This window comes from Mauremys reevesii, linkage group 1 (genome assembly GCF_016161935.1).
Source record: "Mauremys reevesii isolate NIE-2019 linkage group 1, ASM1616193v1, whole genome shotgun sequence".
NCBI lineage: Eukaryota > Metazoa > Chordata > Testudines > Geoemydidae > Mauremys > Mauremys reevesii.
Genome location: NC_052623.1, coordinates 258,300,689 through 258,313,335, shown reverse-complemented (window position 1 = coordinate 258,313,335; position 12,647 = coordinate 258,300,689). Strand labels below are relative to the sequence as shown.

General features: G+C 45.0%; 1 protein-coding gene across 6 annotated transcripts in view; it reads right to left on the bottom strand.

Annotated features, from left to right (window-relative positions):
• LOC120369550 (cystine/glutamate transporter-like) overlaps positions 1-12,647 on the bottom strand; it is a 58,252-nt gene that overhangs the window by 23,326 nt on the left and 22,279 nt on the right. For 2 of the 6 annotated variants that reach the window (XM_039483046.1, XM_039483074.1), the window contains exons 1-3: positions 7,478-7,516; positions 2,801-2,916; positions 1,179-1,465 (exon numbers count right to left, since the gene is read on the bottom strand). In XM_039483046.1, coding sequence (XP_039338980.1) covers positions 1,179-1,374 — 196 coding nt within the window. In that variant the 5' untranslated portion in view covers positions 1,375-1,465; positions 2,801-2,916; positions 7,478-7,516. Of the gene's footprint in view, positions 1-1,178; positions 1,466-2,800; positions 2,917-4,759; positions 4,801-7,391; positions 7,440-7,477; positions 7,517-12,647 lie in introns of those variants that run through there. The other 4 variants (XM_039483067.1, XM_039483056.1, XM_039483053.1 and 1 more) reach the window with 3 other exon arrangements.

Genomic DNA, 12,647 nt, shown 5'->3' with positions numbered 1-12,647 from the left:
GGCCCTGATTCACCAAAGCACTCAAACACATGTTTAATTTGAAGCACGTGTGGTCCCATTGATTTCAAGCATATGCTTAAGAGTTTTGCTGAATTGGGGCCATAACCATGTATCAATCTTGCATTTCAAGGGAAAACATAAAAAGGGGGTAAGCATTATTTAAGGCACTATATCAAAGATGAATAATGTGACATTAATAAAAGGAAGTCTTCAAGATGGACATTAGGGGGAAATAGTTGAAGAATGAAGTCAGTTAGAAAATTTAATAACTTGACAAGGGAAGCCATTTGAGTGCCACCAAGACAGGTTTTCAAGAATACACAAGATACACTATGTGTTTAGTGGAGAGAATAATCCTTCACAAGTACAGATGGTTTGGCTAGTTGACCAATAAACACTTTATCATTTATTATCCTGCTCAGTTAAAAAGAAACCTACATTTGTGATGTTATGGTTTGAGATTTTACATATGCAAAAGAATGACATTTTAAAGTTGATGTTTGCACAGCAACCTCAACTAAGCCACATTATACATATATAGTAAGGTATAAGTGTGACAACATCTCCTGTAATACAAAATATTACATACGAGAAACACTAGAAGGAAGAGTGACAATTGTTGTGGGATCTATGATTGAATTTCCTGATTCTTGTGGCTTTTTAAAACTCTCACCCACAGAACTATAACAAAGCAGTTTTTTGCGCACACAAAGCAGGAAAATTAACTGTTAAGGAGGAAAAAAAATTTTAAGTCACATTCTGAAATAAACACACGTCTCCTAGGTCCCCAGAACTCTGTGGTTCTCCATCTAGTGCCCCTAGCTAAAGGCCTAACCTCCCCCAGCCCCCATGCATCTAGAAATTCCACAGACAAGAGAACTACTCCCATGTCTGTGCCCACATGTGGCACCACATTCATAGATCTTAAGTCTGGGGTTTTCCCCCAAGTCCCTCAGATAAACCAGTTAAACAATGGATCCTTGGAACCCTCTGGACATGGGAGCTTATTACGGCTTCAATTCTATGGCATTAGGAGATAGGAGTTTTGGTCCATTGTGTTCCCAGCTTATTTTTCTTGGAGAAGTAAAGTTAGGCCTTTGTTGTAGATATATATCATTTGCTAGTTTCCCCATCTATCAAGAATTTAACAAAAAAGGTAAAAAAAACTCACCACCCACCAAATAGAGAGAGAATCCCGCAGGCAAACCAAACGATTAAGGAGACACCCACGTTGCCGGAGTGTTTCAACACCCCTTTTGGAGAGATAAAGATACCACTGCCCACCATGCTGCCAACGAGGAGTGAAAAAGCCCTCAGCAAAGTGATCTTTTTCCTTAGAAAAACAGCCTCCTCTTCTTTCTTGGCTTTTCCCATGGCCTCTACAATTTCAGAGCAAGGATGGGCATTCAGAAGTTAAGATTTCCTTATGGGTCCTTCCCAATCCCACAGTCAACAGAGCTTACCTGTGATAGGGGAAAAGAAAGTCAGGGATTTGTGGGGCTTCTTTGGGGAATGACTGTTAAAGCCATTTTACCAATAACCCATCAAAATCTGCTGGATCTACTCTCCTCACCCATTGGATATCACTGGGCAAAGAAACCCCAGGTGCATAAAACATGCTATGCAACCATGCAATCTCTTATGTCAGAACACCTCTGGGTATCAGGTTTGCTAATTAACTTTTGCGCCTCCTGCTGCAGTAGAGCACAATACACTGTAGGCTGTATATAAACAGTCCTTTAGGCCAAGATTTTCAAAAGTGATGAGTGATTTGGGGTGCCACTATAGTTCGGTATCCAACCTGAGTCGCCCTCAAGGGACCCAAATTTTCATAAATGGCTGAGCACCCACACTCTGAAAATCAGGCCCCTTTAAGATGTTTCAAGTTGGGCACCTATAAATTTAGGCCGAGCCAAATCACTAGTCACTTTTGAAATTTTTGGCCTTAAAAATTGTTTTTTCTTTGGCAACAGCAGAGCAAAGGGTTTAGTTTAATAGACATTTTGTATAAACATGTCCAGGGCATCTGGTCTTGACCCAAAATTGGCTGCTCAGCCTTTAAAACAGTGGTGGGCCACCTGCGGCCCATCAGGGTAATCTGCTGGCGGTTCGCAAGACAGTTTGTTTATATTTGCCCAGCCACCCGCAGCTCTCAGTGGCCATGGTTCACCGTTCCTGGCCAATGGGAGCTGTGGGAAGCAGCAGCCAGCAAGTCTCTGTGGTCCGCACGGCTTCCCACAGCTCCCATTGGCCGGGAACAGTGAACCACAGCCACTGGGAGCCGCAGGTGGCCATGCAAATATAAACAAACTGTCTGGCAGCCTGCCAGCAGATTACCCTGATGGATCATGTGCAGCCCGTGGGCTGTAGGTTGCCCACCATTGCTTTAAAAGGTCAAAATAAGCTCTTTTGGTCCTTGATGTGCCAGATTCTCTGCTATCGCTCATCAGGGCAGGGAGTAACTTCATGAGTCTTCTAAGGCTCAGACAGGTTGCTGGAACTGATGAGTCTATGGGTTGAGGGGTGGACAGTAACAACCACCAAGGCTCCTGAGCTGTGAATTGCAACATACAACTGATGTTACAAGTGGACGGTCTTACTTGGTATCTAACTAATTTGTGTGAAACAGCTATAGTCTGGTACGTGTCATATCTCTGAAAGTAGAACTACAAAGCATGTGGGGCCGATATTCAAATGTAGGATTGGTTAAAGATTTATAGACTCAATCTAAACTAAGGAGTTCTTTTGAATAACAGAATAATAGACAAATATTATTGCTAAACGTAAAAAGTGAACTTATCTGGTTGGTTGATTTTGAACAAAGCAGAGACGTTTACAATCTGTCCCAGACGGTCATCCCTTGCTGGAGTCTCAGTGCAGTTTGATGTACAGTAACCAGTAGCTTCTTTTAGTTGGCTGTGAAATTTCATAGTAAAAATAAAAGAAACAGGATGTAAAACCAAATATATAGACCAAATTAAGGATTTGAAGTAACTCTTGAACTCTACATGTTTAGCCACATGGTCTGAGACACCAGTGCCAGCCAGGAATATCTGGAAACATAAATGGACAAACACCACAGATTTCAGGAATGTAAAATCAACTGGGATTTGTTCTACAGGCTATTGTGGGGAGGGGGTGAGAGGGGAAGAATAGGGTGATCAGACAGCAAGTGTGAAAAATCAGGATGGGGGAGGGGTAATAGGAGCCTATATAAGAAAAAGACCCAAAAATCGGACTGTCCCTATAAAATCGGGACATCTGGTCACCCTAGGGGAGAAACAGAGAGCTATTGCATACCACTTCAAACAGACACCTAGCAATGAGCAGAACAAATTGTTCCAGCTCTGCTTTCTAGTTGAATTTCTGTGCCTGACGCATTAAAATACAGCTATGTTAATCCTTGTGGCAATGCTTAATATGCACTTTAGTGTTAAAAAAAATGTACAAAGCTGCTTTTTGTTAACCTTTTTAGTTGACTACTGGCTCAAATGCTTCTCACTCCCACATACAGTACCTTTGCATCTACCAACAGCATTGCTTAAAATTACAGCCCCTCAGGTTGCACTTCAAACCAGTGTTTCAAGCAATTTTTACCAACATTTCAAAACAGAATAAAGCACTACTCATCTTACCTAGCAGGACCCGAAGCCTGGCATGGGGTGGAGATGGAGAAAAAGCCAACCGAGAGTAAGGGGAAAACTTTGTATTACCATAGTGCCCCTAGAGGCCCAAGCTGAGATAGGAACCCCATTGTACTAGACTCTCCAGCCCCACACACACACAGTAAGAGACCATTCCTGTCCTGAAGGGCTTACAATCTAACCAGGCAAGACAGATCCAGGGAATATTCTTATCTCCATTTTATTGCTGGGGACCTGAGGCAAAGACCAACTAACCTAACACCACACAGGAAACGTGTGGCACAGCTGAAACTGAACCTAGATCTCCTAAGTCCCAGTCCAGTGGCTTAACTGCCAGACTGTCTTTCCTCTCTACCACAAACTGTATAAATATGTATCCAGTTATGTCCACAACCCTAATTTATAGTTTCTGAGGACCATTCCTAACTACTTCCACCTATATTTTCTTTGTACAGACCTCAGTTAAAATGACACCACCAAGAACTTTTTAACTACGTTCCCTTTCTTTTCATACAATAAAAGATGTAGTCACTGAGCTGTGCTAACCAGACCTGCTTCTTCCTTTTTTCTGCCACAAATCATCGCTCTGTTTCAATGCCCATTAGAAGATGCTGGGTCCAACTAAAAACCAACTGTGAATATAAGCTTCTTCATTCATGTATTAAAATAATGGGGATAAATTGGACTGGTGGCGTTGTGGTCTACGTACCTGACTGGACAATCTATTTAGGAAAACTGAGAGTCATTTGTTTATGAAACCGTAATTAACACAAGAAACCAGGCTAAAGAAGAGAAGTCTGAATAGACTTACTTTTGGCTTTCTTTATCTACATCAGACTCACTAGCTTACTGTCCTAGATTAAAAAACCTGGAGGAATAATAGCTGGTAAAATCAGACGTGAATTTGCAGTGCCAGATGCTGGAAATAAAGCCAATGTGATATCGAGGTTCAATATGAGAGCAAAATGAATAATTCTTAATGAATGCTTTATTTAAGGAATTTTCACCTCTTTCTGTTTATGAATTGTCCATGCTCAGATTGGAATTTTCTCAAATTTCTTTAATTAAAATTACTTGCCAAGTAATTATGGGAAATTATCCTTGGGTTGGGTTACCTCTATCCCCTTGACCTTGGTCCTTAAGCATTTCCTGGTCCATCATACCACAGCCTGGCACATCACATCTTCTGCAAGAAGACATCTTAGTCTATGACCTTTTAATGAAGAACCCAGGATGGAGTAGGCTCCACTCACCCACCCCACTTGGTGAGAGACTGAAGTAAACTAAGTTTGTCCTTAAAACCGCATTTTCGTATAGTTGCCTCTTACCAGAATTTCTATTCTTCATCAAATATAACATTTTTGATTAAGCCCAATCTGTCAAATAGGTCATTGCAAGTATTCACTATTTTAATTCTAGCTGTATTGATTAGATTTCACTGGCCATATAGATCACATGGTATTGTTTCTGATCCTCAGTTGGCTGAGTGTAACGGTGAGTTTTAAATTCATGGCAGAGAGAACTTACTTTGGTAATCTAATAATTCATGTCCCATTAATATTCTGCAATATTTACTTAATATTGATTCTTTTCACAAATGTGCCAGCCCTAAATTCTTTCATGATATTAGCAAAAAGGCAACACAAAAGAAGAGCGTGTCAGATGAAAACAGAATACTTCCCCCTTCTATACCATCTGCTGCTAAAGAATCTCAAAACGTTTTACAAATATTAAGCCGTACAGCTTCCCTGTGAAGTAGTTAAATATTTTCTCCATTTTTAGAGTGGGGGAAACTGAGACTGAAGAGGTTAAATGGCTTGTCACACTGGGATGAGTGGGGAGTAGAACCCAGGAGTCCTGGCACCCCATCCCAGATACACAGCCAACTTGAAGGCAAGCCAGCTAATATTGATAAGAGCTTCAAGAGATTAGCGTTCCGGTTTGACAATATTTATTATGGGATGCTACCATGAACCTGCTACACTTTCCCCTGTGACTTGTCCTCCTTCCACTCTCAGGAACAGGCCACATGCAGGGACTGAGACTATTTGTCCAGTTTTTAAATTGTTTTCTCAGCTGCAAAGGACAAAATAAAAAAAAACAATCTAAACATTCCCAGCAGCAAGATCCCATAGAGGGGTCTGATCCTCCTTCAAAGCAGAGCAAACCCTTCCTGAAATTCTCAGTCCCTTAAACACGTCAGTGCAAAATGAGACCTCAATCACAGCACTCCCATGTACAATTAGAAGATTGTTTGCTTAAAACTTTGACCTAGCGCTGAGCAATGCTAAGGCCCATCAGGGCTAAATCCTGATAGAGAAACTCCTTCCGCAACTAGTTCTTTGGTTCAGATCTGACCCAGGGTGGCAGTGATAACAGGTGTTAATGCCTGATGGGTGGCTTACGGGAAGTGCCTTGGTGGTTTCAGTCCAATTCCCAGGGGCCATGCGCCCACCTCGCAAACACATGCATTACCATTAGCACCCCCAGAGGCCAAGGGCTGAATGGGCATGGCGGCTGAACTACCTTCCCCCCACCTCCAGAAGCAGTTTTCTCCAAGTTGAGGCACAGTGGCAGGGCAGCATAGGGAAGCTTGCACTGCCGACGATCACGCTGTACCTGTTGTTTAGATAAAGGACTCCAGCCTTTAGATCTCGCTGACACTTTTTACCAGCAACTTAATTCCTAAAGTAAATAAAAGATTTCCAGCAATGTCTGTCTTGTGAGACCCAACAACATTACTCCAGTGGAGCTCTAAAGCGGCCACACACCCTGCCACCTGTACCCTTAAAGACAGAACTCCCTGCCACTGTCAACTATCTTACCCGGCTACTTAGTGCATTCCCCAGGGCCCATTTTTTCCAGGAGAAACTTTTTCTTTGAATGAGAAAAATCATTCCCCACCTCTACTGCACTATCCTGTTATTGGAAGATGGGTCACCTCTAATGAAAATCATCTGTCTACTCTCACTCTGTTTTAGCTCTGTGTTGCTTCATTCTTTCATTTATCCACTCAGAGCCCAGAGTTGCTGGTACTGAAATGCTATGTTCTGGGTCCCCTCAGATTTACAGTAAGTGTACCCTGAATCTAACTCAACTGCTGTTGATCTACAAAAAGAGGCGATGCATGTGTGTGTGTCACCCCGCCCCCGATTTCTGCCTTCCATTTAGCACAGAGGTTTTCAGTCCCACCATTTTAAAACCATCAACTCATGCCAGGAGCCAGAGGATCGGAAGTTCGTGGGAGCTGCCCAGCTCACTGCAGCCCCTGGCTCTCCGAGCTTTGGGAGCTGGGGCACCGGCAGCCTGCCTGGCAGCCCTCCCTGCCCCGCTCCCCGAGCCAAGATTTCTCTGCATGGCCAGACGCTCCCCAGGCAGGACAGGTGGCACAGTTCCGAGCTGCACCCCTGACACGCTCTTGCCTCTCCCCTAAAGGAGCCCGGCTCCAGCTGGTGACACCACCAGGACCTGGTCCATGCCTGCAGAGCCTGACTGCTATGAGATGCTCTCTGAGATGGTCTCTTGCCGCTGCCCAGGTGGTCTAGCTGGCTCTGCTGCTGCTCCTCAACCCAGAGGTGACGCGTGGGGTGATCACGTGCCCCCACCATCAAGAGTTAAGCATCGACTCTGGATCTACCTTCCTGAGCTGAGGTTTCTCCAAGACCCTCTAGGTTCTAACTCAGAGCCTGGCTGTTTCCCCCCTGCCTATAGATAATTCCTTTTGACTCTAACCTCTTAGCCACTCACCTTCGGTCGCTGACTCGGCTTCAGTGCAAACACCTAATTCATAATTACTCTACCGCATATACGTACTAATTCACTCAGTACTGTACCTAGCTCCTCCTCAGCCCAAACTCCTCCTCAGCCCCGATCTCTCGAGTGCCTCTGCACTGCTGGCCTCACAGATCAGATGTTATTGATTTATTACAACACAAGCTAAACACAACTATAACCAAGCTAGCACAGTTTCTTTTTAACCCATTGAGGTTTTTTTTTTCTTTTGTTCAACACTTCCCAAGCTGTTGGTATTTACTAGACACAACTTCATCCACTGTTTTGCAGAGCTCTGCTGCGGAGCTTCCCTGTCACAACCCACTCAGGTCCTTTGCCCAGGCTAAAGTGACAGTAGCAGGATTAAGACATTCCTCAGACAAATTAGCTAGCAATTGTTGATACCGTAGATTGAACAATGCACAGAAGACCCAAAGCACTAGCATCAGCTAATTAGTCTCTTGTAAGGTAGAGAGGTGAATATCATGATCTCTGTTTAACAAATGGTGAAACCAAGGTAAGGAGAGGTAAAGTTTCTTGCCCACGGTCACACAGCAGCCAGAGGCAAAACTGGGATTAGAACCTAGGAGTTTCTGGGTCCTAGTTCCAGTGAAGCAGGTCAGTAGTTCTCAAACCTTTTTCGGCTCAGGACCCATTTGTAAACAGTGTCCTGTCATGACCCAGTCAATTGCTTGAGTACCAGCAATATCTGTCTTATTAATTACACATTAATGCAATAAGTACTAAGTGCACTGTATCAGAGCAGTGACGCCCTGTAGCGTCTGTCCCCCAGGGTGGGCTGGGCTCTGAGGTAGCAGCACTGCTCAGATTTGGCCCCAACTGGGCCAAATTTGCGTGAGCGGAATTGCAACCTGATGCACGACCAGGGGGCTGCTGGGCCAAAGCTGAGCAGCGCTGCAACCGCAGGCGCCAGATCGCAACGCCTGGAGCGGGAAGCCGAGCCCAGCCTGCTCCATGGGACTACTGCCACAGGACAAGCCTGAGGCTGGCTTTGCAACACTCCTCGCTTCCCTCCGGCTTCCCATGAGACCCTTGGTCACATTCTGGTGACCCAATTTTGGTTGCAACCCACAGGTTGAGAATCCCTGAGCTAGACCATGTGGCCTCATAGAATGAGAAAAGAGGGGAAACCCACAGAGCTGGAGGGGGAGGGTTGAGGTGGGGATGCCACAGGAAATGTAAAAGGCCTTTCTAGTTGAACTTTGAAGAGCACCAGAAGTGGTAGGGAGCTTCAGGCTGGGCTCAGTGGCGGATTAATGATTTTGCTGCCCCTAGGCCCTGAAATAATTGCCACCACCGGCCCAATAGGAACTTGTTTTAGTTTTTTTACAAATTTGTTTGAACTAAAATGATTCTAAATATCATTAAAGTAATTGAACATTTACAAGTTTTATTATAAATAAAATTACAAGTACAGCGGACGCTTGCTTGAATGTGTGTCTGTATAGCGTGATTTCACTTATAGCACGGGACCGCACATGGATCCAAAACTGAGAACCGCTTAATTTCTTCCTTCCAGTCATATTATTAACATTTAGGATTCTCACGAGTATGTTTACTAAATGGCATTGCATTGTCATCGGTGGTTTCAACACGTGCTATGATTGGTAGAATCGCGGTGTCACTGATGCCACGATTACAAAAATCCTGCTATTATAAATTTGCCGCCCCTGCAAATTTGCCACCCTAGGCCTAGGCCTTGTCAGCCTAGGCGATAATACGCTGCTGGTTGGGCCTGAGCTGCATTGGCAGCAGGAAGGGCTTGGGTCTGGACTGAGGTGCCAAGGAGGAGGAAGGGGCTAAATTTCAGGAGCATAGAGGGATCTGGTTCAGGATTAAGGGGTATTGGCAACAGTGGTTTGGAACTAAAGTCAAGGTATGCAGTCAGAGCTGTGGGTGAAGAAGGGAAGCCTCCACTGTTGGAAAAGCATTTTATAGAATACTTAAGCAGAGGCTGGAGGCTATTTTAAAAGGGACACCTATTTAAGGACCAAAAAAAAAAAAGTTTGATTTAAAATTAAATATGAAGTGAAAACATGTTCATGATTGTGTTTGAAAGCATCAGATCAGGGTTTTTTTTTCCCAGTGGAAAGACTCCCACTCAGTGCTGTAAAGCCACGCATAATGATTTTACATTAGTGCACAAGAGACGGGAAGCGAAATGAACTCTGAAGAGAAAGTGAACCTTACCCACCTTTTATGGGCCAAGCTAAGTGAAGTTCAAAGGATAAAGAAATAGCGTAAGTGGTGTGGAAAAGTAGAACCATTGTCTATTTGTTCTTGTAATTAATGACTCAGGGTGTTCCCTGGCAAGGAGTTATTCAGAGATGATTTTAGCTTCACAGCAACCCTTTAATCTGTTGCTTTTCATTTTCTCCTGTTGGAACCATTCCCTGCGCTGCCCTGTCCTCCATTTTCAGCTATTTCACCAATGACTTACGGTGTGATCCCTTCCCCTCCTGCTCCAGCCTCACCACCTGTGAGGGATCAGCTTCATCCCTGGATTGGCCACCCTTATGTTACAATAATGACAGTAAATACTAAAGGGAAACACATCCTGAAGAGTTTGTGAAGGACTATAAACCCCCTGCTTACGGGCATAAGCCAACCTCTAACTACTGGGGATTCAGAGGCCTCTTTCCCTGGGAACAGTTTATCCCATCACTGTCTGCTGCAGGGTTTTTTGTGCCTTCCTCCAAAGCAGCTGGTGCTGGCCATGGTCAGAGACTGTCACCATGGGACTGAGTATGCTACCGTGCTACTTTCCAGCACCTGCAGGAATGGGAGATGAGAACCAAATCAAACCCAGCTCAGCCACATACCTGTACAGATTCCTAGTCCACCTCTAATTTTCACCTCGATCAGTACCTCTAAATGGGATGCTTATACTCAAGGGGTCAGGGCATTAATAAAGCCTGGCTTATACCTACACTGAATGAAGCTAAATCAATACAAACATAGGCACAGACTTTTACTGGCGCCGGTGGGTGCTCAACCCCCGCTCTGCCCCCTGCCCCGCCCCCTCTCACTCCCATTCCAACCCCTTCCCCAAGTCTCCGCTCCGGCCTCGCCTCCTCCCCTGAGCACGCTCCTCCCCCCTCCCTCCAGAGCTTGCTACAGCTATTTGGTGGTGGCAAGCGCTGGGAGGTAGGCAGAGGAGCGGGGACCCAGTGCGCTCAGGGGAGGAGGTGCGGGAGGAAGTGAGGCAAGGGCAGGGGGAGTTTGGCTGCCAGTGGGTGCTGGGCACCCACTAATTTTTTCCCATGGGTGCTCCAGCCCCGAAGCACCCACAGAGTCAACACCTATGAACACAAAGAAACCTTTGTTCAGTTTAAAGTGACAACGAAAAGGGTTGCACTGATTTAACTAAACTGATTTAGAAATCCAGTTAGTTAAATCAATGCAAGTAATAGGAGCTGGTTGCCAGAAGTGCCTGAACACCCACAACTCCAGTTAAAGTCAGTGGGAGGTGCTGCAATTTCACTCCTCCCATTCCTGGTGACTTGAGCATTGCACATACACTACATGAACCTATGCATTTGTACAGCAAGTCAGAATGTTACAAACCCCTTAAGCTTCCCTTTGTGATTTTGGGCCTGATCCAAATTCCACTGAAGTCAGTGAAATGGCTCCTACTGACTTCGGGGCACTTTGGATCAAGCCATATAGAACTGGCTGCAGAGAGGTGCTTGAGGGGTACCTACCACCACTTGGGTGGGACAATACCTGTGGAGATTAGGCCTCTACTCTCACCACTGCTCTCCCTTTCTCCATTTCTCTTGGCTGTTTAGGCCTGCGTTCCATATCCTGCCTTAGACCCTCTTCTCTTTATTTTGCCCCTGGACTTTGAGCCTCTTTGTTGTCTGTGCTTGTAATAATTGCATCATTCATGGCAGGTAAATTTAGAACAAATAGCAGTAAATGCAAACTGTGCGTCACACAGTCTGCGGGCAGCTGAGGGGATTCACTGCTGCCAGAGGTTCTGGACCCTAATTGGCTTTACTAGAGAACCAAATCATTCAGGGACCAGTAACTGCATTTGTAGGTATGCATGTTAAGACGGACTCAAATCTCATGTTTCAGGGGCTAATTTGATCGCTTTGGGAGGTGGGGGTCCAGAAGGAACTTTTCCTTTGCATATAGCATTGCACAATAAGCTTGGTCAGCCTTGCAAAATTCTACTTGTGTAGGGCAAGTAAAAACATAATTTTTCACCATAGCAATGGATGGTCGAGCAGATTCGGTGCCTGGGCTGGTTACTTTTATAGGGATCTTTATCTTCTCTGATGTAACTGCACCAGAGAAAGCCATGACACCCACTGGTGCACTTCAGCCTCGTTTGAAACTGGAATAAGCTGCACCAGACCAGCGCACTAGTGCCTTGGATTTGCATCGGTGCCACTAAACTGGTGGGTAAAACCTCAGTAGACAAGACACCTTGTGATAGTTGTAGGCAGGGTAACTGTCCTCTGAAGTATCGGGCACTGGCCACCGTTGGAGATAGATTTGCTGGGCCAGGATTCTGCTCCACCATGAGATGCCTTATGTTACTATAACATTTTGCACCAAATAGAGCTTTAGCTCTGAGCCTGCTTGTGGTTTCTTCTGGATTTTAAATTAGCACTATAAAGCCAACAGGGAAATGTACGGGTGTGATTCTGATCTGAATTACACTAATGTAAAACAGGAGCAAGTCCTCTGAAGTCAGGATAAGCGGGATCAGAACTGTGCCCCTTAGGTACATCTAAACTGCACACTAAGCCAAGGTTCTGACTCAGGTTTGAGCCCAAAGCCACTTCTCACCACCCACAAATCAGTCTGATTCAGGTCAGACCCCAGGTCCTAGGATCTTGTTAGGGGGTAGGTCAAACCCATGTAATTTTGCAGTGTGAACGCAGATCAAGCTGCAGACCTGAGTCAGACGGTCTGCAGCATGGAGTGTGGATGCATGAGCACAGCTGAGAGACCCGGCTCCAGCAATTGTGAATCCAGGTTTACAATGCGGTTTAGCTGCTCAAGCACTGGCTTGGGACCACCAAGTCCACAAGCTGGAGTCCCACTGAGCTGGATTTACAGTGTAAAATTCAGAATGTGACATGTCATCTCCCCCTTCTGCCTGGGCTACAAAGCACCTTTCACCTTCTCACTTTGCTGTTTTTGTTTGTATGTTTCATGCTTGTTATGCCTAGAGGATTCCAGCCAAGGCCATTC